The 26,073-nt window shown below is 37.3% G+C and overlaps 1 protein-coding gene across 1 annotated transcript in view; it reads right to left on the bottom strand.

The window, feature by feature from the left end:
- RANBP17 (RAN binding protein 17) overlaps positions 1-26,073 on the bottom strand; it is a 259,916-nt gene that overhangs the window by 39,074 nt on the left and 194,769 nt on the right. The window contains exons 23-25 of the mRNA XM_067566736.1: positions 19,435-19,649; positions 18,207-18,345; positions 12,000-12,166 (exon numbers count right to left, since the gene is read on the bottom strand). Of these exons, the coding sequence (XP_067422837.1) occupies positions 12,000-12,166; positions 18,207-18,345; positions 19,435-19,649 (521 nt within the window). The remainder of the gene's footprint in view (positions 1-11,999; positions 12,167-18,206; positions 18,346-19,434; positions 19,650-26,073) is intronic.

Raw genomic sequence — 26,073 nt, 5'->3', positions numbered from 1 at the left:
AAGTCAGATTTGGATAATCCATTAAAAAAATCATCATTTTTGTATTTGTGACTATTTGTATTGACTCATAATAGGCTAAACATTTCTCCCCTTCAAAGTTACGCATCTTCATAGTGGGCTTTTTTGTGAGCTATTAGAAGGATTTGAGTGCCCTCATTGAAATGTAATCTAATCTAAATGTATTCAGTTATTATAATCTTTTAGGAGCTATACAGTGAGAAGGAGAGAGGTGATAGGGTTAGGTAAAGAAAAATGTTAGTTTTGGTGGACCAGAGATCATAGAATAATAGGAACGAAGGGCTGGAAGGGACCTTGAGGAGTCATGAAGTTCAGCACCCTGCACTGTGGCAGGACCAAGTAAATCTAGACCAACCCTGACAGATGTTTATCCAACTTGTTTTTTAAAGCTTCCAATGAGCGGAACTTCATGACCTCTCTTGAAAGCCTATTGCAGAGCTTAACTACCGTTATAGTTAGAAAGTTTTTTCCAATATCTAACCTAAATCCCCTTTGTTGCAGATTAAGCCCATTAGTTCTTATCTTACCTTCTGTGGACATAAAGAACAATTGATCACCGTTCTCTTTATAGTAACCCTTAACATATTGGAAGACTTATCAGGTCTCCACTCATTCGTCTTTTCTCAAGACGAAACATGTCCAGTTTTTTAAACTTTTCCTCATAGGTCAGGTTTTCTAAGCTTTTTATCATTTTTGTTGCTCTCCTTTGTGTTCTTCTCAATTTGTCCACATCTTTCCTAAATTGTGATGCCCAGAACTGGACACAGAACTCCAGTTGGGGTCTCACTAATGCCGAGCAGAGTGGGACAATTACTTCCTGTGTCTTACATACAATGTTCCTATTAATACATTCCAGAATCATGGTAGTCTTTTTTACAGCTGGATCACGTTGATAACTCATATTTAGTTTGTGATCCACTATAATCCCAAGGTCCTTTTCAGCAATACTACCACCTAGCAGTTATTCCCCATTTTGTAGTTGTGCATTTGATTTTTCCTTCCTAAGGGAAGTACTTTGAACTTGTCTTTATTGAATTTCATCTTGCTGAATTCAGACCAATTCTCCGATTTGTCAAAGTCATTCTGAATTTTAAACCTGTCCTCCAAAGTGCTTGCAACTCCTTCCAGCTCGGTGCCATCTGCATATTTTATACGTGTACTCTCTACTCCATTATCCAAGTCATTAATGAAAACAATGTAGAGTACCAAACCTAGGACTGACCCCTGAGGGATCCCATTCGATATGTCCTTCCAATTTAACAGCAAAACATAGATAACTACTCTCTGAGTATGGTCTTTCAACCAGTTGTGTACCCACCGTATAATAATTTAATCTAGACCATATTTCTCTAATTTGGAAAACATAATTCCAACTATACATATAAAATGAAGGGTTCTAAATTAGCTATTACCACCCAAGAAAGAGATCTTGAAGTCACCATGGATAGTTCTCTGAAAACTTCTTCCCAATGCACAGCAGCAGTCAACAAGGGTAACAGTATGTTATGAACTATTAGGAAAGGGTTAGAAAAAAAGACAGAAAATATTATGACATTTAAATTCATGGAGCATCCAAACTTTGAATGCTGTGTCTGGTTCTGGTTGCCCCATCACAAAAAGTTTAGAGTGGAACTGCAAGAGGTTGAAAAGGGCAACAAAGATGTCCAACGGTATGGAAATACTTCCTTCCATTTGTTTTGAACTTGCTGCCTATTAATTTCATCAGGTGACCCCTGGTTCTTCTGTTATGTGAAGGGGTAAATAACACTGCCTTATTCACTTTCTTCACACTATTCATGATTTTATAGACCTCTATCATCTCTCTCTTTAGTCCCCTGCTTGATCATCTCTCTTCCAAGCTGAACAGTCCCATGGTCTGACACAGTATTGAAGTCCCTATGTTCTTATTTGTCATTAGAAGTATCAATATTCACATAATGAACTTATTTTCCCCTTTGAAAGGAATCATAGAAGATTAGGGTTGGAAGGGATCTCAGGAGGTCATCAAGTCCAACACCCTGCTCAATGCAGGACCAACCCCAACTAAATCATCCCAGCCAGAGCTTTGTCAAACCGCACCTTAAAAACCTCTAAGGATGGAGATTCCACCACCTCCCTAGGTAACCCATTCCAGTGCTTCACCACCCTCCCAGTGAAAAACTTTTTCCTAATATCCAACCTAGACCTCCCCCACTGCAACTTGAGACACTGCTCCTAGTTTTGTCATCTACTACCATTGAGAACAACCAAGCTCCATCCTCCCTGGAACCTCCTTTCAGGTATTTAAAGGCTGCTATCAAATCCCCTCTCATTCTTCTCTTCTGCAGACTAAACAAGCCTAGTTCCCCTCAGCCTCTTCTCATAAATCATGTGCTCCAGTCCCCTAATAATTTTTGTTGCCCACTGCGGGACTCTCTCCAATTTGTCCACATCCTTTCTGTAGTGGGGGCCCCAAAACTGGACACAATACTCTAAATGTGGCCTCACCAGTGCCAAATAGAGGGGAAAAATCAGTTCCCTTGATCTGCTGGCAATGCACCCCAATATGCCGTTAGCCCTTTTGGCAATAAGGGCACACTATTGACTCATATCCAGCTTATTGTCCACTGTAACCCCCAGCTTCTTTTCTGCAGAACTGCTGCCTAGCCAGTCAGTCCCCGGTCTGTAGCAGTGCATGTGATTCTTCCGTCCTAAGTGCAGAATTCTGCATTTGTTCTTGTTGAACCCTTCATCAGATTTTTTTGGGCCAATCCTCCAATTGTCTAGGTCATTCTGTATCTTATCCCTACCCTCCAGGGTATCCACCACTCCCCTCAGCTTAGTGTCATCTGCAAACCTGCTAAGGGTGCAATCCACCCCATCCTCCAGATCATTCATGAAGATGTTGAACAAAACCGACCTCAGCACTGATCCCTGCTTGTCACTGGCTGCCAACTAGACATTGAGCCATTGATCACTACCTTTTGCACCCGATGATCTAGCCAGTTTTCTAATATCTTATTGTCCATTCATCCAACCCATACTACTTTAACTTGCTGATAAGAATACTGTAGGAGACCGTATCAAAAGCTTTGCTAAAGGTAAGGTATATCATGTCCTCATGTCCACCACTTTCCCCATATCCAGAGAGCCAGTCATCTTGTCATAGAAGACAATCAGGTTGGTCAGGCATGACTTGCCTTTGATGAATCCATGCTGAATGTTCCTGATCACCTTCCTCTCTTCCAAATGCCTCAAAATGGATTCCTTGAGGACCTGCTCCATGATTTTTCCAGGGATTGAGGTGAGGTTGACCAATCTGTAATTCCCCGGATTCTCCTTCTTCCCTTTTTTTGAAGATGGGCACTATATTTGCCTTTTTCCAATCATCCAGCACCTTCCCCAATCATCACGAGAAGGTATCCAATATCAAAGTGCCTTTTACTTGTTCTCTTGCACAAGAGACTTGTGTTTCTCTTATTTAGCTGTGTCTTGTATATGGAGGAAAGGGGCCACAACATGCAGTTGTGAAGGTTTGATTAGGAAGCAGAGCTACCTAGGTCACTTTCTCAGTGCAGTCAAGTGTGCAGCAAATGGATCACAGTTCCACAGAATACCGGATTTATTCAGTGTACATAGGCTTTTGAAAACTGTGCCTGGTGCAGAAAGTTTTCCATAACACTGTAACCTTTTTTACATGGCGCATACAGTTTTCAATTGTCCAGATTATGTACTGAACAGAAAAGGGCTCTGTAGCAGCCCTTGCCTCATTGACTATTGCACCTCTACAGAGCCCAGTCCTATTCACTATGCACCGTGCAATAGGGCAGTACATTCCAGTGATATCCAATAGCAACTAAGCAACTTTCTATGCAAATGCTTACCCAGAAATTTCAACCCGATTTGTTGGAGTAAGTTAACTTTTGTTCATAGAGAACATGCTCCATCATTCACATGACTGACGATCTTCCACTGACAGTTTTGCTAAGTGGTAAAAAACACAGAAGGGAGAATTGGGGTTCCTTGCCCATTTCGGTACAGTACTGTATTAATTCCAGACAGCAAACACCATTGCTAATTGGATTTTGAAAAACCACACTGCTCTTACAAAATGGATGGCACTATTCACACCATTGGTTCAATATTGCTAAATGGCAATGATAATTTTTTTTCAAACTAGCACTGAAACATTTTTCTAGTCTTTGTGTTATGTAACAAATGAATGAAGGACAGCAAAAGTTAAACATTTTTAAAGTGTTAAAGCATTAAACTGCATTGCAAAAATAAAGACTAGAAGTGGGGTTTTTTTGTTTGGTTTTTTTTACATTTTTCTGAATAGTATTTGTAATTTTTGAAAATATTTATGTAGCTTACAAAGACAAGCTTATTGAGAAATACAGCCAATTTTTCTTCTGTAATTGAAAAATGTTGGCTTCTTTTTCCACACAAAAGCAATTAATGGTAAGTAATACAGGATAAATATACAATAAATTTATAGATATGATAGTAAAACATCATCCTAATGTTTTCATTTAATTACTCTGAAATGCATTCTATTTAATATTCACTACTCAAAAGCCAATTTAAAAGTGAAAGAGGTGATGGGACTTATTCAGAAAGACGGACTGTCATTCATTGCAATAGTTATCTAATATACAGAAGTTAATAAAGAGGATTAATCTACAAGTCCCTTTAAGCCATCACTGAGTTTAGAACAACTGCCTCTTTGACCTTTAACCCTCCTGCTGTGCACCAGTAGCAGGTGCCAGCTGCACTAAAATTATGGCTGACGTGTTTTAACGCAAAGTCTTTTCTTACTTTGCTTCTGACCAGCAGCTGACCCTGCAGGAGTGATTGTTTCATGTGCTGGCCTAAAGGCTACATAAACCAGTAACTGATAAACAAAAGCATACATACAGCAGCTGCCTAGCCTTAGGGTACACATCCTACATTGTCACCTCCAGCAGTTTATCCTGCAAGCCAAATTATGGCATTTTGTTTCCGTACATACATTCTGTACAATACTTGTTACTTCATGGAACTAAACTTCCATCCACCCCAAGACCTGCTCATGTTAACTTTGTCTCAAGCTGAATGATTAGGAAGAGATTCCTTGTTTGATTTAGCGCCTTTAATAAGAGCATGCAATTTTCAGATACATAGATAATAAAATTTAATTATGTAGTTTAGTGTTAAAATTCTTAAAATCAAACAGTTTAATTCATATCTAATATTGAATCAAGGCACAGCACTAAACAAAACAGCACCAGAAAGAGGACTAGGCTCCTGTGTACTTTTCTAATTTCATAATTAACAGCACTCCTGTGTAGTGATAACTGGATTGTTAGTATTACATTTTATATTGAAGTTACTGATGCCTTTACATACATGCAGTAAGAGCTGGGTATAAAGCAAAGGAAACCATATTTTTCATTAAGACGAGATGGCTCTGACATAGTTATCTTGCTGATACAAATTACACAAGCACAAAAACAATCGGCGTAATGATTAAATGCAGTTATGTACATGGGAGACTACTAGTGTAAATGTTAACATATTTAAATGATTTTCCTTCATTAAAAAAATTATATATGATATTAAACCATCAATCAAAGCTGAAACACTAGAGTCTAAATGTATTGTCACTGGTTAAAATAAATGACTTTGAGACTGAATTTTGGCTCACTCAATATGGTGTCTTTTCTGTTGCTTAGCCACCCAAGTCTCTGCTGGCTTGGGCTACATCTGGTATATTTCCATCCCTTTCAATTAATAAAGCAAGTTATGATACTATTGGATCACAGTTTTAAACTGTGTTAAGAGGCTGAAAACAGATGCCCTAGTGAAAATCTCTCATTGTTGTATCAAGCCATTTAGGGCTCAATTCTGCCAGGTGCTGATCACTCCAGCCTTGTTCCAGCAAAACATTTAAGCATATGCTTACCTTCAAACACTGGAACAGTTTCACTCACTACAATGGGACTATTCATGAACTTAAAATTAAACACACACTTAAATACTTCGCTGGATTGGGGTGCCAAAGTGCTCAGCACTTTGCAGGACCGAACCCTCTGAGTATCATTCTATTTCCTTTTAATTACATATTCATATGCTGGAGTTCCCCCATGGATTTTTCTGCAAGGTCCGAAGAGAGTGTATTATAAAACTATCTTCTCAATGTTTTTATTTTGTTCAGTGTGCGTGGCTCCACATTGGCCATATGCTTTATTAGCATCTATGGGAAAAGCAATACCAGATAATTTATGGTCTTAAAAAAAAAAAAAAAAAAAAAAAAAAAAAACGGCAATTTGGAACGCATTCTTGATTTTAATAATACCCAGATCTGCCTTTAGTTGCAACTGGATATTGCATTCTTTACTTCCTGTCCTAACTGTTGCTCAATGTCACTGTGCACTGTTTACGTTGTTTAGATTTTTTTAGTTATTCAAAGCTCTGAGCACCTGCTCAATATTAACACATACAAAATTAAACAACATGACCTATAGACTCTACCCATCATACCACAGTAGCCTTCTCCCATCAATTGCCCCAAATACCTTCTAAGTAAAGCCCAAGAAAAGAGATGAGCATTGAAATGTGCCTAAAATCCAGCTCTGTTGAACCAATGTGTTGAACAATTACCACCTCCTACTCTAGTGATGACCATATTTCTGTGGTGGGTGAAGGTGACTCTGATATATTCTTTACTTACCTTACAGGGTTGTTGTGAGAATTAATTCATTAGTGTTTATAAATTTCTTTAAGACCCTTGGATGAAAGGTGCAATAAAAACAGACAATTGTTCAGGCACCATCGGCATTTGACCTTTGCATTTTCAGATGGGACTAGCATGCTATCTTTATAACAATTTTACAGGATTGGCATAATTTAAAATAAAAATATTTTTAATTTTAAAACCAAAGAAAAGCTCTTGAATTGATAAGCTAAGAGGTGGAGCAAATATATTAGATTCATTTCGCTTATCATACATGGAAAAGTCATTCTGAACTAACCGCACACATGAATTTAGAAGCTTTACTGGATCATTTATTTTATGACCTTATTATAATGCAATGTTTCAGTTCAAGTGATAATTATAGTAATACTTTTAAGTTTGATAGCACCTTCCATTCACAACCCTTAATTAATTGAGCCTTACAAAATCCTTTTGAGGTAGGACCTATTACTCTATTTGCAGATGAGGCACAGATTGGTTAAGTAAGTTGCCCAAGGATACATATGAAGTTTGTGGCAGAGCCAGGAGTAGAACCCAGAGCTGATTCCCATTCCCATGCCTTCAAGATTCACCACTACCTTGAAACATACATGTTAAGTAGTTCTTTCTGACACTAAACCTGTCCTTGAGCCTCTGCCTCATTTTTCTGCTTTTAGATTCCCATCTACTTATTTAAAAATAATGTTGCTATGTGAGAGACCAAAGCAAATAGAAGGGGAAGTGGTGTCCCTTTAATCACAAAGTCATGCTTCCTCTCTAATGCTCTAAAGGCTAAAGAAAGTGGATTGGTGCCTCCATGATTATGGTGACATACATTTAGTGAACTATAGTCAATGACTGAATCACATCAATTCCTGGTGCACAACCACTCACTGAGAATTTTATCAGGGAAGATTTGTTGTGAAACATTTCAGACCCAGTTTGGAATCAGAAACCTACACTCAAGATGTCCCTTTTATGCTTCTAAACTGGACACATGAATAATGAAACTTCCGCAACAAAATGTCATGGTTAATTTTATGCAACAAAATTAGATGGAGCCATAAGATAAAAGACATCTTTCTCTTTTTAAGTAGGGGAAGATATTCATTAAAGAGGGGCTTTCATACAGAGGCAATTGTCACAAGCAACCACTGATTTGCTTTGCCAGTGACTCACCTGGCTTTTTCTTCACACTCATTTTACAGTAAGAGCTTTCCCCCTCCCCACCCAGCTTTCTCTCCTACAGTGAACCAGTAGTAAAGTGGTTCATGACATCAGTCTGTTACCCCAAAAATGACTTTGGCTTGTGATGTTACAATTTCAGCTGATCTGACTGCACAGCCAAGCACAAAAGGATGTGAGACAGATGCCGTTTGCCTAAATACAAATGTGTCATCGTATTTTTTTTTTTGCTAATTATGAAAAACATCAGACAGAAACATTAGCACATTTTATTAATGACATATTTTAGAGTGTTCCCAAGTGAAGCAGGTTTACTTTACATCTTCATGTAAATTCACAGCATCTATTAAACATGCTGTTGCTTCTCCTGCTGCTTACTAGAATGAAATGGAATCAGAATTTTAAGTATGAAAAATATACCATACAGTATGTCAAAATGCTGAACAATACCACTTCAATCTAAGCACAGGAAACAACAACAAAAAGGCAGCTGATTTCCTTTTTGTTGTAATTCACTTTGGGATAAATGGCATGAAAAGCACTATAGAAAAGTAATTTTCATTGACTGACTGACTGACTGCAGAAAAGAATGAATGTGGTTTCCATTTAAGTCTCTGCTGAAGCATGATCCCTATAGCTCATGTCAGCTATTCAAAATCTGTAGTTAAATGCAATTGGTTTAAAAAAAATAGAAAGACATTAAAATATAGCATGTTGGCTTTTTTAGCCTTGGCATGAACCAAAGAGCTGCACAGCACATAAAAACATGAAGCTATTTGTTTCAAAGAAGCTGTGTTAACATTACATAAGACTGGAACCCTTTAGAGTGACATTAGCTAAGAATGTAAAATTAAAATCACATCAGAAATACTGCCTCTCAGAGAGGGCTCATTCTTTGTATGTGGAAGGTGTTGTTTCCGCAGCTCTTGCAATTATGCTGCTAACAGCAACTCCAATAAGGATGTTCATTCTACACAGTTTTATTTTATTCTATTAATCTAGCAGACAGGACCAGCTACACTAAACAGACACAACTCTTAAAACCCCACTGCTCTCCCTCCAAGCACACTAACTCAAATGCCTACCCCACGGGGATTTTCCACTCTAAGACATAACTAAATGAACACCTATCAATAGATTGCAGTTAATGCAAATACTTTATTTAGGATTGATAGTCAGCAATATTAATCTGCACATTTTTTTTTAACTCTTGATGCTCTAACAGATTGGTTTTCTATTACTAAACATTCAATCTCATATGTACCCATTTTTTCAACCTTTTACTGTGATTAAGCCACTTGTGGAATTTTACTTAATTGAGGCATATTTTCTGTTCTAGGCTAAGTGCAAGATGATGTATGTACTATCATTGACAGCTCCCATGACAACTCTTCTAACAGGTTATGAATGACAGAAGTCACTCAATGATTAAATTAACTTTTATAAAATGAGGCTGCATTTTGCTTTGATAATCCTCTTTGTTAATGAGAGGCAAATATTAAGACACAAAATAAGAAGTTGTATATGCATAGAGATAGTCTGAATATGTGCCTCACTGCCATTACATCTCCATTATTTTCCTCATGAAGCCTGTTATATTATAAATATTATCATTGATAATAATCCTTTGAACTTGTATTGCATCTTCCATCAAGGACCTTAAAGTGATTTGTAGAGAAATATTATCAACCCCATTTTATGGATGAGAAAACTGAGGTACATTTCAATTTGTTTAATACAGAAAGAAAATAATTTGAGCAAGATATTCTATTTTCATAGCTCATTAAATAACTTTTGATCAGATACTCTTCATGATCCGCTAGAAACTTTGAAATGTCTAATTATGATTCCAAAGATTCAAGCTGAAAAAATGTTCTAACTAGCAAATAATTACAGTATCATTGCATCAGTTTAGTTTAAAGAGCTGACAAACCTCTCTAAACTCAAAGAACAATTAGTCATTAGGGTCTAGTTTTTCAGCACTGTTAAGCAATTTGTAACCCATTCCTTTTAATAGGGTTATGCATTACTTAACCGACACAGATGTCTTGAAAACTGAGACCTCTAGTTATGAAGCAGGAACTTTGTTCATTAGCCTCCATGATAGTCAAATCATCTATAAAACCAGTGTTTAATGGCCAGCCGATGAATAATCAATGGCTCACTTTTCATCTGAGTGTGAAAATGAGAATAATCTAATACCTTGTCCCTCTGGTAAGATGCAAGACCTTGGGTTCCGTTTCTATTCAGGGCTGATTTATAACCCAATGGAAACCTGATGTAAACATATGATCAATGAGTCCCATCACTGCTGATAATAACCCCCAACCGGCCCACTCCCTCATCTCAAAAGCCATCCCTTTAGGCTATTAGCTTCGGCCAGCTAATCCTCTCTACTATTCCTGCCTGCTGCTTTTACCTTGGCCATTCGTTCAGTCCAGCAGACTCAGAAGTAATTTTATACGCTGCAGAGAGCGGGTGGAATTGATTTTTCACTCAGCGCTCAGTTCCCATCTGAATAATTATCAATTTTACTGCCTCATAAAGGGAAGAGTCAAAATTTCAAATCAATTCAAAAGAGCTTCTGAGACTACAGAAACCATGCATGAGAATAAAGGTCAAAGTTGTCAGTGACCTCGGGAGATGATGTCAGATATTAGTACACTGAATAGTTGACATCAGAGGCACTCAATATGATATGACTAGTGCTAATGCAAATCATATTTATGCTGACTCCTGGAGACCAGTCATTAATATTTAAAAGAGTAACTGAAAGCCTGCATTCAAAATAAATATAATGTATTCCACAGATTATGAAGTTAATAAAGATTGATCACTGTTTAGTCTTATGCTATAAACTGAAAGATTACTGAGTATTATTAACAACATACAAAATATTACATTGAGGTTGTAACAATTGTACAATTGTAACATTAAGGTTGTAACAAAAAGCAACACGTGAGGAAATTCAGAGTCAAAGCTGCTTTTGCACTCACATCAGTGTAAAGGTACTGTGAGACATGAAAATGACATCATGTCAGATCCCCACAACAGGTTCAGTAACAAATATCCCCAAAATACTCACAATATGCTATGTAGTGCCCAGTATAGTGGGCACCCTTGAACAGTCAGCATTTGCCATGCTCTTCTCCTAAATTAGAATAGTGAATAAGTGGGGTAACCGTGTGGTAATTATCATATGCTGATTTTTTTTAAATGGCAACCAACACACTTGCTACGAAAGCACTAAGACAATGGTCATTGTAACGTGGTGTTTTGTGAAATCCTTTGTTTTCTTTAAAAGTCCTAACAATTCTGTCATTGTGAAATTGTGCCACTGAAGTTGTATTCGGTGTTTTGGGACTTCATGGCTCCTTGCACTATTAGTAGTTCTAGGTACTAAAAAAGCAATATGAAATTTTAAGAATAACTAATTAGTCTGAAACCCTGCACTTGCATCACCATCACACCACCTTACTGTCTCTGGACCATAATGTATACTGCTGGGAGAAAAAAATCCTTCCTGACCACTGCAGTAGTCAGTTTCTTCCCTGAAGCATGATATTTGATTACTCTAATATTTCCCTTTGACACAAACCCTCAAATAAAATGTCACATACTGCACAAATAAAATATTGTAGCACAATAATCAAGCACAATGTCTAACTAGAAAAATGCACTGATTCAAAATACTGCAATGCTCTTGCTCTACCTCAAATATTTTAGAGATACCCCCTTCCCTTTTTTTATGTAACTGTGTGGAATAATTTATAAAATGAGTATAACGATGAATACTGCATTTCATCAGCCTCTGAACTAAAATGAAACACTGTAAAAAGAAGTATCCTAAAATGTGAGTATAATAGCCATGTCATCAGCATGATAAGAAATATCCTAATGATACTGCAATAATACTGGCCTGAGAAAAACTCTTAAATTAATTGGGGTGCAAATATACTAACTTAGAGAAACCAATTCTGTTATTTAATAATTGGAGTTATCATGATCTAAATTACTTCAAGATGACAAAAATAAATAGGAAAAGACTTTGTTCACAAATTTAATAATACACATAGGCAAGTTGAACAGTGTTTAAGTTTACCTGCTGTAGTACTTCAGGGTTCTGTTGCATGAAGTGCAGTAACCTTTGTCCATCCTGTGATATTTCTCTACATCTTAGTGGTTTTTTGCCTTCTTTTGCTATATGCTTGAAGAGGTAGGTAACAATGTAGTCTAAACTAGCACAACAGCTGGAGGAGACAATTGTATCTGTATAAGCAATGAAAGAAATAGTTTTGTAATTGCTTCTGTAATAAAACAAAACAATTATTAGTAATAACTTGCAGGAGTGAAGAAAATCATACACACAAGGCAAGCCTGGAAGTTTATTTAGATATCTGGTTAAATTACACTTAATCTTACTACTTGTTCTTTTGTTTTGAAGATATCCTGATATTAAGCAGATTATGGCCCCGATCCTGACATTTACAATAGACAGTGGTCTGATGGGCCCATGCAGAATCCTACAAACTTCAGTGGGATTCTGTGTGAGCAGAGTGATTCTCCTGCACATTGTAAATTGCAGAATGAGGGCCTTATTTTTACTGATATGCAATTTTATATTCAGCAGACCAGATTTTTAGAAGCTAAGATTGTTTTTCTTATAGCCTTGTTACAGAGTTTTAAAATCCAATTTAAAGAGACACTGTGAATGTTTAAGGTAACTTTTTTAACCTTTTGATTGCTGCTGAGCATCAGATGTGTATAGGTGAAGGTTTGTATTCACAAATGTACTAGTAGCATCCCCAAAAAACATTATAGATCATTAGTATCTAAGAGTGTGCCAGCTATTTTACAAGACACACCTAAGCATTTACAACCTGCACATTAGATGCCAAATATTGAATGAGGATCACAAAAAGGAGAATGGGGTGAAGAAGGAGAAGTGCTACAACAAAGTATCAGGCTTGAAGGCTCAATTACCTTTTTTAAAAAAAATAAGGAAGATAATAACATCATGGTTACTGACTAATGTTCCATTGTTTTCCCTGGAACGGAAGGCATGACAGCAAACCAGGGTTTGTTGGAAATCAGGAGCAAAAGCAACCTCATATCTTTACTTACTGTATCTATAACTAAGGAAGATTAAAAGCTTAAACCTATTTGAAAGTAAATATGTCTATCTGATTTATGTAAGTTATTTTGTTGCTGGGTGTTGCCTGCTGTGCTGCTGCCATGAAAGCGGATTCTGTTTGTTTATATGCATCAGTGTGCTAAAAACAGTATGTTGGCCCTTTTTTCTCTATGCATTCTTCTTTTCTTCATCTATTGATACAAAATAGTAGCGCTCACACATATTTTTTTCTTGGTGTGACACTTGACATCTTTCCTGGCCCCAAGCACACAGGCAGCAGTTTAAACCCTCAATCACTAGTTTCAGCTGTGGTTTCCCTACCAATTTTAATAATGGGCTCTAATTAGAGTCCCATTTTAACCAACTGTTGCTTCCTCATGATCCCAGTATCAGTCAAAGTTCTCTGTGCACACAGATTTGTTTAACTTCCTCATTTGCTGAATACAGGTTTCAGTCACAATTGATGTTCTTCTCTGCAGGTGCAACCATCACTTTCAAATGAGCTTGCCAGCATTTAGGGCTCCATCCTGCTCCCACTGATTTGAGTGGGAACAAGACTGGGCCACTTACAGCTCACAATGCTTTCTTGGATGGGCTACTGAAGTAGGGGTATGTGGGAGCTGGAAAAGGAATTAAACTGTTAAAACGCTCATTTGGAAGAGAAAGGGATTAGAAAGATCCAATTAAATGTATCTTGAGTTCTTTGGACTATGCTAATTTGGAGGCTTGCCAACCTTGCAGCGTTCATTTAAATATATCCCTCTAGTCGCTGGAATATTATGGTCTGTGTCAATTTAATTCTTTAAACTCCATGTATCATGTTGTTTTTAACTTGATCTAAATACCAGTACTACATATTTTTCAAAATTATATTCTTCTGAGGTCTTTGGAAGTACTTGACAGACAACACAGCCACAACTGACCTCAGAAGGCTATGTCTTCACTTAGGGATGTGATTCCCAGCTTGCAAACTCATATCTGTGTTAGCTCTCACTGAACTAGCATGAGTATCAACACAGAGCAGTGTGGTAGCACGAATGTGTGCCCTCCCGTTTCAGGCAGGTTTGTATTCAGCACAGCTAGTCCGTGCTGCCACTGCCACTACCCATGCTACCACAGCTTCACTACTATTTATACTCACGCTAGCTCGATGAGAGCTAGCATGAGCATGTGTAGGCGAGCTGGGAATCACATCCTAGCTTATAGTGTAGACATAGCCTGTGACATAATCCTGAAAGGCAGGTGCTGTGCTCCCTCATTTTCAGAGATTTTCAGTGGGAGCTGCAGGTGCTTCAGCACCTCACAGGAGTGCTTCATACCTTGCAGAAGGAGCCCAATTGTCTTCATCCCACTCCACTAAAGTCAATGGAGATTTTGTCATTGAATTCAGCTGGTGCAGGCCGCTAGGAAGATTTGTCTGGGTAAAGACTGCAGGATCAAGCTCTTACTGTTTTCTCTACTAAAAACAGTCCGGCTTGTAAACGAGAGATACAACTAATGACTGAATTGAAACAACATCAATAACAATAATGTATTTAAAAATACAAATTTCATAGGATGGCTTTGTTTTACTTCTACACCAGTGTTTTAACTCCATTTGTTTTTGAATTGACTAATACAAAGTAAATTGTTATCAGTTTATAAAATGGTAGTGGCTCTAAACATGCTGATATTGTACAAGTAGATATTTTACATTCTACAGTAAGTGATCTTAGCAGGACAGTAGATTGGTCTATCTTATCACCGGCTCATAAGGATCTGATGCAAGTGTTAAGAGCTACTTATATTTTCCCATAACGATATATCAAATATGCTTTTCAGTGCTCATTTCCCCTTCTGATTGCAAGGGTATAATGGAGGTGAAGGTCACACAAGCTCCCCAAGCTGATTTTTCTGGGCATGCAGAGCCTCGTGTTGAAGCTGGATGAAGTTCTTATTGAATCTCACCCAAGACAGATAATCATACATATGGAGAAAATAAGTTTAAGAAAAAGATATAATTTCTGTGCTGGAGGTAAAGGGGTAAATTGGAAAAGTGAAAAAAAGGATCACATGGAAAAACTGGGAGGCAGGCTTGGCTAAACAGGAAAAGCCAAAATGATTGCCTGAGCACTCAAATCAGTTACTTATTTATATCAGCCTTAAGGTGGCTGACATTATTGAAAAAACAATTTGAAGAGGCCTTTTGGCTTTAACATTAACATTCTGTGAATGGTGCCAATAGAGGTAAATAGAATTATTTTTAAATGGCTTGCTAACATTGTTGAGCATGCCATAATTTAAGAGGTTTTGTTTTTTTTTTGGTTTCTAAAATAAAGGTAAATGGGACAGACTTGAGTTAAGTGGCATTTCCCTGTCCATCAATTTCTTACATTACAATACCAGCATTATCTGCCTTTGTGGGTAAACCTGGAAAGTAAACAGATTAAGCAATTTAACATCTAAATTAGAAAGCAAGACACAGAAAATGTTATATTTTTCTTTTTCTCAATGAATGGCATAATTACACTATTAATCATAGGAGAATTAGAAAAGCTTCACATAGAGATTAGTGACAACATGCCAGGCAGGCTACATTAAAAGGTTCCAATCCACTGAGTCAGCTGTGAAAAAGCCAGGTAAACACTTTAGAAGAGAACTGTTGGAGTGTTTATCCTTGCAATAAAAGCCTAGATGAGGGCTTCCATTACAGCTGATTTACAGCCAGGGGCTTCCAAAGGAATAAATATTATTTCACAGTATATTATCAAGTGTGAAATCATGATGCATGCAGAGTGTCCATTCAGGAACAGAATGAATAGTGCTGAGAAATGAGGATTTGGGGCTTCTTTATTGTACAGCTAGAGCTACAGCATGAGACTTAAATGCTGAGCTTCCATGAACTAAGAAAAATGAAGAAAATATAGACAAATATTTCTCCTAGGGAAAATAAGTCATCTCCTGGGATTTAATTTTTTTTAAATAAAAGAGTGGTATTTCATTTTTATAATTATTTTTGAAGATGATGTACGAGTTCTAATGGTTTACAACACATTGTACCCAATCAGACTGCCTGCAGTCTTGACATTGCTATTTTGCATGATGCTTTTGCAGCATGGATATAATTCACTAAGAGAAGGATCAAATTTATATCACAATTGCCCATTTACAAAGGACAGAAGGCTATATTTGAACATTAACACAAATTAAATAATTGTTTGCTTCACTGTCAAATAATACGTATTACTCCATATTCTGGGATTTTCAAGGAAACCAAGGAGAGTTCGGAACACAAATCCCAATGATATTAAATGGGATTTGGGCACCTAACTCCCTTAGGATCATGGCCATTAATACTGACATTGCTCTTCTTGAAGGAAGATCAAGTTTGTTGAGATTACATAGTAGGAACAGGAAAATTACTCATTTTACTATGTAAAGTTAACTACCTGAATATATTAATTGATTTTATGGCTTATGTGATGGAACCGATACCTTCCATCAAGAAATCTGTGTTCAAGACATGTTGATATTATTAAAAGACAGGATATTGTGTCTAAATAATCACTTTACCACTCAGACCTGGATTGTAAAAAGCTATGTTTCTGATTGACAATTCAGGGAAAGACCAGTAACAGTTCCTTTTAATGTGTAAGTGAAGTTCATTCAGATCAAAGAGTACGTCTCATTTCTTGATGTTTATGTAGTCAAAAGTTCTTTTGAAATGCTAGGGAATGCAAAAGAAAAATGGGAAAAATAACTGCCCTTTTACTAAATACGGTAGATAGCAGTCCAGTGTACCTGAAAATGGACAGAAATGAATTAACCTGCCAAGTAATTTCACCTGTGCCACTATTATTGTCAATACACTAGCGGAAAACATTGCTTCAGGACCACAAAGTTAATATAGGGTTCATACATGGCCCAGTCAAAGTAGCTGGGGGTGGGGTGGAGAGGGAATCAAACTGAGTAGAGCTGGGTGAAACTTTTTGCACAAATAGTTTGTTTGGCATTTTAGTAGTACATACTAAAATGATCTGAGGACTCCTCAATAATTCTGCTTATCTATTCAATGTCTGTTTCCCCACTAAGAATGTTTTCTCTAACAGAAAAAACATGGAATCTGTTTTGTAAGGTTCTGGAATGCTCTGTGATACTCATTCATTACTATAAGGCTTGAGTGACACTTAGCGGTAGTAAGAAATACTAGCTATTCCAAAGTCTCTATAAACAAATGCCATATTCTACAGGCTATTCACTAAAATAACTCCTTGCACAAAGTAGTAAAAGAGCCATTCTTGACTATCATTTAAGGGTTCCACCCATCACCATGGTGTCAATGCAAACGATCCTGTTTTCTAGGTTGGCTAGAAAATGTAACTGCAACATATGCACCTTTCTTCAAGGCCCTGTACTCTTCCCCCAGATTTCAACTGAATTTAAACCACTGAAACCAAATTTAAATTTTAATCAAATATCTGGACAGTAATCTGTTAAAAAGTGCTAATGAATGAAGACCAATTACAACCAGACTACTTTAATATAATTTTAAGTATGTTTGTTTACTCTGTTATGTTGATTCCACTGTAAAGTGCAGCCAATAAATATTCTTTCTAATATAAAAGCTAGTTTTTCTTTTTCACTGATAAGTTAGCTTAGCGATCTCTCTACTCATCTACCAATCATGCTGATAAATGAAAAATGAACAGTTGGAGGCTACTGTTACATATGTTAACAAATTTTATCTCTGAAGGGCAAAATGTATGAGTCATATACTAACATTTTCTATTGTGAGGATTATGGGACAAATAAATCATTTTATATTTCACTGTTGTAAAACTTCTTCAATGATAATCCAACAGGAAAAACATTATTATTTTTCAAGTTTCTACTTTGTGAAAAGATCATTTAAAATATTCATGTAATACACTATTGGCCAGATTTTCAGAAGAGCTCAGCTCCCATTTAGACACCTGAAAGAAGTGGTCAGATTATTAAAATGCTCAGCACCCACCAGCTCCCGTTGTCTCAGGACAATAATTCGTTAAACTGCATATGAATGTCCTAATTGGGCACTAACTGTAGGTGTTTAAGTGAGAGTGGTTGGGTGCTGAGTTGTTTGTTTTTTAAATCTCACTCTAATTAATAGATTATTTTTCACATCCCTTCTTTAGCTAAATCATAAATAACACTTACCCAATGCAGTAAGTCCTTCAGATACTGAGGTAAGAATATACATTAGCACATGAGGTTCTAAACTGGTAATGAAACTCATATGATCCTGGGTGAGACATTCCAAGAGTGGGTAATAAGACTGACTTAGTTTTCGATATTGCTGAAAAAGAAAAAGAAACATTGATAGAAAGTAAGAAATACTATGAGCTAGTAGAAATTATAGCATTAAAAAAAAGCAAAACTGTCTGAAATATTAACAGGATTATAAAAATGTACAGAATGATCATGTAATAAATTCCAATTATCTATTAAATTAAAAGTTTTTTACTACTAAAAAAATCTTTCTATCGATGGTGGACATCTATGATTTTAGGTTGCTATATACATAAACTCAGTTTTAGTTTACAAAAACTCTGGGTAACAGAGTCATATTAACCCCTTTACACTACATCCCATTAGCTGCTCAGTAAAAGTGACCCTTGTGCTCACTGACTTTAATTGGGTTCTATGTGGGCATAAAAATAACTGGATCTATTTGCAGGATCCAGGCTTTAGAGTGGGTTATTGGGGGAATCATCTTCACTGTGGCCATGGCTGGCAGTCTAGGCTGCACGGGCACATACTATCATGCAGCCACATACCATATTTGACTGGGGGTAATTTTTCAAAAGGGCTAAGGCACGAATCTGAGTATTTAGCACCTCTAACTATTTGATTCATCCCTCAGTGCAGAAAATGGCAGCTCTGAATGAAAATGTTCTGAAGAAAGCTCCATGATCCAAGCTAAAGCTGATCATGCACTCAATTTGTTGTCTTTGAGAAGTGACAATTCCAGTGGCATGAGACTAGACATCCCAAAGAAAGTTTGGTTAAAATTTTAATGTTGTCTTATAGAAAACACACCACAAGAGTTATACACATTCAGATTAATCCCAGGACCTCTGATCATATAGGGCCAACTACTGCTTTAAATTGTATCCAGGCAACCCCAATGAAGCCACTGGGTTTGCCCAGACATGAAAAGGCTTTCCCAGACATAGTTTTGTGAACAGTTTGGAAATGTTACAATTCCATTATCATACATAGAAATATTAATATTCTAGATGTGACTATAAATACATAAGTAACTGGACTGAAAATATAAGCTGCATTTGAGCTGTTTCCCCTCTATCTCATTAAACAATTTGAAGCCTGTGGTGCTGTTATTTCATATTTCACATAAAGACTCCCAAGATGAATAATTGCTTACAAGCAAGTCACTGTGGGATACTGAAAGCAGCATTTTGACAAAGGCCTGGAGTACATTGTCAAAGTGGTTGTCCCCATACAACTTGAAGACGCCAAAGCTGACATAATTTCCACATAAGGCAGATTTCAGTGCAGAATAGCAGATGGAAATGCCCTTGAGTTTCAGTGGATAAACCTGATCTTTTGACAGAGTCCCAAGGGACAGGATCTGATTACCTGTTCAGAATAAAAGAAGAGAAAGAAACTGACGAACAGTGGCAAATTTAAATAGCTCTGTCACTTAACATTTTCATTTCACTCTTTCATCACTTTTTGTCTTTATTTTTTATCATTGCCTATCTGGGTAGGATCTTGCTTTTGTAATTATAGTAGAAAAACAACTGCAACATTTTACATACATAGCATAATTATATTTTAAAAGCTGCTGAGTAATTAAGAGTGTAAAAAGTAAAAACCTAACCTGTGGCTTCTTAGTTACTGACATTGACCGAGAATCTCAATTAGCACAGACCTTTTAACCCAGGCACAGTCACAAAACCTTCAGTATTGTTCCACATGATGGATCTGACTGCAGAATCAGGACCTTAACTGATAGTTTCCCATACTGTAACTTAGCCTGGTTTTGATCCATTACCATGGTGGCCTCTTGGGATGGTTGTTTATGTACATACACATTAAACATACAACTCACACCATAGATATGTCCATTACAAAACCAACTATTTTACAGTCCACAGATGTGAACCACTCAGATAATCTCAGTATTTCTAATGTAAATATACTACAAAACTGTAAATATTTAGTGTTGCTAGCATGAGGCAATGGTGATTCTTTGGTTCTGCTGCGCAATAACTCATGAGAACTCTTCTAATGCTCTCTAGTTATTTGTCTGTCTAGGTACCCCATTATCACAGTATCTGAGCACCTCACTCACTATTGTATTGAGCCTCACAATGCCCCTGCAAGAAGGGAAGTATCATTCACATTAATTGAGGCACAGGAACAGCTTGTCTACACTGGGAGTTATTCCCAAATATCTAATCCTGATTAATTCCAGGTGTGGATGCTCTTACTCTGGAATAATAAGCACCCTCATCATGGATCATGCTCCTCTCCCAGTAAAGTGTAGCTGCTAAATAGTGATATGTAAGCTTAATACTGATTTTCTGTTAGAGTTCTTCCACTCACCTTCAGAAATAAATACATAAACCAACACTACAAGGGACAGTACTTAATTTCATTTAATACATAACAAACAGGGCCTGATTTTATGGGGGCTTTCACCCAGCCTCCTATTCTGCTGATGCAATTTTGCATCTGTAAATATTGGACTTGCATTAATTTTGTTCTCATAACTAATTTTGGATACAAGTTCTACCACTCCAATTACAAAGTACCATCTCTGCAGTTGGGTACTTAAACCAAACAAGTGGTAGAACAAACAAGGCAAATAAGTCTCTTGGAATATAAAGTAAAAATTGACAAGAAGAACTGCTCTGTGTAAGCTCAAAAACCTCTCTCTCTCTCCAACAGAAGTTGCTCCAATAAAAGATGTTATCTCACCCACCACATCTTTCTAATATCCTGGGACCAAGATGGCTAGAACACCACTGCATAAAGTAAAATTAGACCATTATAGTGAAAAGAAGAGAAAGGAAAGGATACTTTCCACAAGTTGCATCAGCAATGAAAGGTGAGTAAAGACTCTCCAAGCAATGTAACCAATATGCTCGAGGCCAAGATGTTCAAAAATTAGGTGCCTAAAGTTTTTAGGGGAGGCAAAAACTGGATGTTGAAATTTGTGAGTCTACAACGGATAACAGTATATTTTAGTAGTCTCATCTACCAACAGATGTCGCTGTAGATGCCAATACTAAGACAGCTACAGAAAAAGGAAATAGAAAAACAGTACCTGAGCATAAAAAACAATCAATTTTTTAACTGGGCAGTAGATTAAATATCTAATAATACTTATTAGACAGCAAGGAACAATTTAACCAAAAATTTAAAAAGAAATGTTATTTTATTAAGTTGCTAGGGCTGAATGGATTACAACACTATGTTTTGAAATACATGTTCTAGAAGCAATTTAAAGCTCATTAGAAATAATTGTCTCTGGCTACTAGAAAATGTGGTAAAATTTAATCCTCATCCAAATGTTACCTGGGCTCTGAGAACAGGAAATTGTTTTGTTCTACTGTGGCTAACCTCAACGCTGACCCTGTACAGTAACCGCTACAACTGCTGAAAGCTGAAGCAAAATTAAAAACTTATATCAAAGTATATCATGACAGAATGTAGATAAATAAAACGGGCATATTGCAAGTATTATTTTTATGTCAGTCTCCTATAACAGAAAGGCAGGAGTGTTACTAAAAATGTAAAGAAACCACAAAAAACAAAGGAATAGATGATCCCAAAATAAACTGGAACACAGTTACTCTTTAGCTGGGAACCTAAGAATATTTAACAAGGAGATTCATCGCTTATCTACATAGGAATATCCAGGAAAGTTAATCTGAATTAACAAAAAATGTGATTCTGAAGTGGATTAATTAAAACGAATTACAAAGTGAATTAAGCTAAAGCAAATTAAGACCACTTTAATTCTGAATAACAGCATTCACACAGGGATTTAATGAGGTTTAACAAATGTAGTTCAAATTCACACCTTTAATTAATTTGGATTAATTTTCCTGGATGTCTCTATGTACACAAGCCCTAAGAGCTAGACTTGTATATATAGAACTAAAAGTAAAATTCAATGACTGTATATTGCTGTCTAAGAATGGTGGACTACGCTATCCCCAAATCCTGTCAATTTATCCCTCTGAGTCATTTTTTAAACTATTTGTTTCCTTGATGATCTTTACCATTCAGTCACACTGACTGCAAGGGACACAACACAGTATCTTTTGTCACACTACTATGGAGTCCTACAATGACAGTTTACTTCACAAGTAGGAGACTAAGTCAAGTCCAAGCAATGAATGTAGAGGTTTTATTCCCACACAACTTCAGTGACTACATCCTATCACAAAGTTTGCTTCAACTAAGTTTCCTTTGCTACAATATGCAGTCAGTGACAAGGGACTGTAATGGAGATTTTAGTCCCTGGTGCCATGGCATCTTCAGCATAGCAATTGTAGGTTTCCATTTATTTAGGGTCTGATTTTCAGAATTCTCACAATTCCAGTTAAAGGCAATGGGGGTTGAAGATACTCAGTACCTCTGAAAGTGAGGCCCTTAGGCGTTTATACCAGATGCTTCATTGAAATATGTAAGATATCCCTATGTGCCAGTCTGCCATTACATAGGACACTATAGAGAGCGTTCCACTTAGAGTGAAGTGGAAAGAAGAGATATATAAATCTGCAGACACACTCCCTTTTTTTTTTTTTTTTTTTTACTTGAACACATAATTCTTGTAGAATGCAGAAATAGAGAATGCAGCATGTGCTTGTATACATACTACAGTCCATAAACATGCCAATCCTCCTAAAATGCAAGTTGTGAGTGGAAAAGAAACATATGATCTTCCCAAATGAATGTTCCAAAAAGTCATTCATATTTAAGAAGTAAGACAAGAGTGAAAGTGCATTTCCAGATACCAAATGTATGCTTGATGTAACGGTACTGTAGGAGACACAAGGCCTGAGGCAACAGTTTTTCACTACCTGATGGTCACATTTTCTTAGAAGTGCAGTATTTGCATTTAAAAAAAGGGAATGAATCACATTCTATCCCAGACAGCTTTGATCAGGGAGTTCCAGACTGAGGAAACCAAATAGTTGTAACAGTAATCACCAGTGCAGCACATTTAGGTACTGGTGAGAAAAGCAGAATGGCATCAGATGACCTCAGCTGCTGCTTGTGCATCGGAGAGTTGACCAGACAGAGAGACAGCTTGGATCAAGGCTTTGAATTGATTTATAGATCAAGAGGATCCTCAGTGTAACTGAGCCATAATCTGGAGTTTTCTTCTTGTTAGTTTGGTGCCAGTCGGAATTCTAAAAGCAGAATTTTTAACTGGATATAGATATGTCTGTGTGTGTGAGGATATCATCTGAGAAATAAAGAAAAACTCTATTAAAATAATCCCCCATTTCACCTACAGATGTAAGTCACAATACAACTAAGTTGTATTTCCACATGACAGAAAATATGCATATGCTTCGTGTTCTTGCAATTTTATCGAATCTTGTGTTAAATGGTGTTTTTCTTAAAACTCCAGTTCATAAAATCATGTTGCTATGTGAGAATCTCAACTTCTGTTTTAAAAAACATGTTTACAGTGGGGTAATCGTTCAAAGGAACAGCACAGGGATTTAGATACCCCAGGTGGCCTGAGATCCTCTAATATTAATTTGTATAGTGCTTTATGCATTCAAGTTACTGGAATCTCCATCCTTAGAAGTTTTTAAGGCCTGGCTTGACAAAGCCCTGGCTGGGATTATTTAGTTGGGGTTGGGCCAGCTTTGAGCAGGGGGTTGGACTAGATGACCTCCTGAGGTCGCTTCCAACCCTAATCTTCTATGATTCTATGATTGTACAGACATGAACTAATTAATTCTCTCCTCTCCTAAAGCAGCATTATCTCTATTTTACAAACTGAGAAACTGACAGAAAGGTGACGTGCATTGGTCAAGATCATTCAGTGAGTCAGTGACAGATCTCGGATAAGAACCCCAGAACTCTGGATTCCCAGAGGTTTTGCTTCTTTCTTCAGAGAAGACCATCTTTCATAAAAACTGCCCCCTTCCACTGACTCAAAAGTGTACTGAATGATAAAAACATATGGACTATAGCTTAGCTACTCTGAGATAGAGTGTCTCTACTGCCTTTTTAAGCTAAATTAAAAGTATTCTTAAAATTGTCTTGTTGCCATAAAAAGTATTGACCAAAGTATGAGATTCTACAGTATTTCTCTATACTTAAAATGTCAGACATTGTGTTGTGGTGATTGGTGGTAAATGTTGACACTTTAATAGTGACCACTGTAAGCCAATTTATTTTAGTCTTTTGAAATGGTTATAACGGGCAGCAAAACAAACTAAATCTTAGAAATACCATGTTATGTTGGCTAGGTTCACTGCAACCGAAAAACCTTCACCCATGGTGTTTTAGTCCTCTAAGGGTATTCAAAGATTTTCAAACATTATGGGAAAACAGTGGCTGTAATTAAACATGCCTATAATCATGTCAGTCTCTTTTTGCATAGTAGGACACACATCTACTTCATCAACATTTTCAAAAGGACACACAAAATGAAGGATGAAAGGTTACTTATCCTACAATAACTGTGGTTTTTCAATATGTGTTGTCCAGATAGATTACCCCATGAGTGGAATCCATGTGGACAATCACTCAAACAAGAAAAGAATTGTTAATGATTTCCCTATCTGTCACAATCAGGCTTTGGAATAATCATTATTGCCCTGCTAAGTCAGCTATTAAAAACTACAAAACAACATGGCACAGTGTGATGCTGGTTAACAAGGTGCCAGCTGATGCCAAGATCCCCAGGTCTCCACTGAACACCAACAAATGCATAGCTGGAACCAGTCTGGCTCACCTGTGTGCTTAGTGTTGTTAAAATAGGTATTAGAATTGTAAGAATGTGTTTTAGTTTTTAGATTTTATTGAATGCTTGTGAGAGTTGCTGCATGCTCACTTATAACATCTGTAACCCATATTAGAATCATAGAATCATAGAATCATAGAATATTAGAGTTGGAAGGGACCTCAGGAGGTCATCTAGTCCAACCCCCTGCTCAAAGCAGGACTAACCTCTGCTATATCATCCCAACCAGGGCTTTGTCAAGCCGCAGCTTAAAAACCTCTAAGGATGGAGATTCCACCACCTCCCTAGGTAACCCATTCCAGTGCTTCACCACCCTCCTAGTAAAAAACTTTTTCCTAATGTCCAACCTAGACCTCCCTCCCTGCAACTTGAGACCGTTGCTCCTTGTTCTGTCATCTGCCACCACCGAGAACAGCCTAGCCCCATCCTCCCTAGAACCCCCTTTCAGGTAGTTAAAGGCCGCTATCAAATCCCCCTCACTCTTCTCTTTTGCAGACTAAACAAGCCCAGTTCCCTCAGCCTCTCCTCATAAGTCCTGTGCTCCAGCCCCCTAATCATTTTTGTTGCCCTCCGCTGGACTCTCTCCAACTTGTCCACATCCTTTTTGTATTGGGGGGCCCAAAACTGGACACAATATTCTAAATGCGGCCTCACCAATGCCGAATAGAGGGGAATAATCACTTCCCGTGACCTGCTAGCAATGCCCCTCCTAATGCAGCCCAATATGCCATTGGCCTTCTTGACAACCAGGGCACACTGCTGACTCATATCCAGCTTTTTATCCACTGTTACCCCCAGGTCCTTTTCTGCAGAGCTGCTGCCCAGCTCGTCGGTCCCCAGTCTATAGCTGTGCATGGGATTCTTTCTTCCTAAGTGGAGGACTCTGCACTTTTCTTTGTTGAACCTCATTAGATTTCTTTTGGCCCAATCCTCCAGTTTGTTTAGGTCACTCTGTATCCTATCCCTACCTTGCAGGGTATCTACCACTCCCCCCAGCTTAGTGTCGTCCGCAAACTTGCTGAGGGTGCAATCTACCCCATCCTCCAGATCATTAAT

Source organism: Emydura macquarii, unplaced genomic scaffold, assembly GCF_026122565.2.
Source record: "Emydura macquarii macquarii isolate MOO-44397 ecotype Brisbane River unplaced genomic scaffold, CSIRO-AGI_Emac_v2 contig_2768, whole genome shotgun sequence".
In the NCBI taxonomy this organism is placed as follows: domain Eukaryota; kingdom Metazoa; phylum Chordata; order Testudines; family Chelidae; genus Emydura; species Emydura macquarii.
Note: the sequence above shows the minus strand (reverse complement) of the source record. Positions and strands in the feature narration are given on the sequence as shown.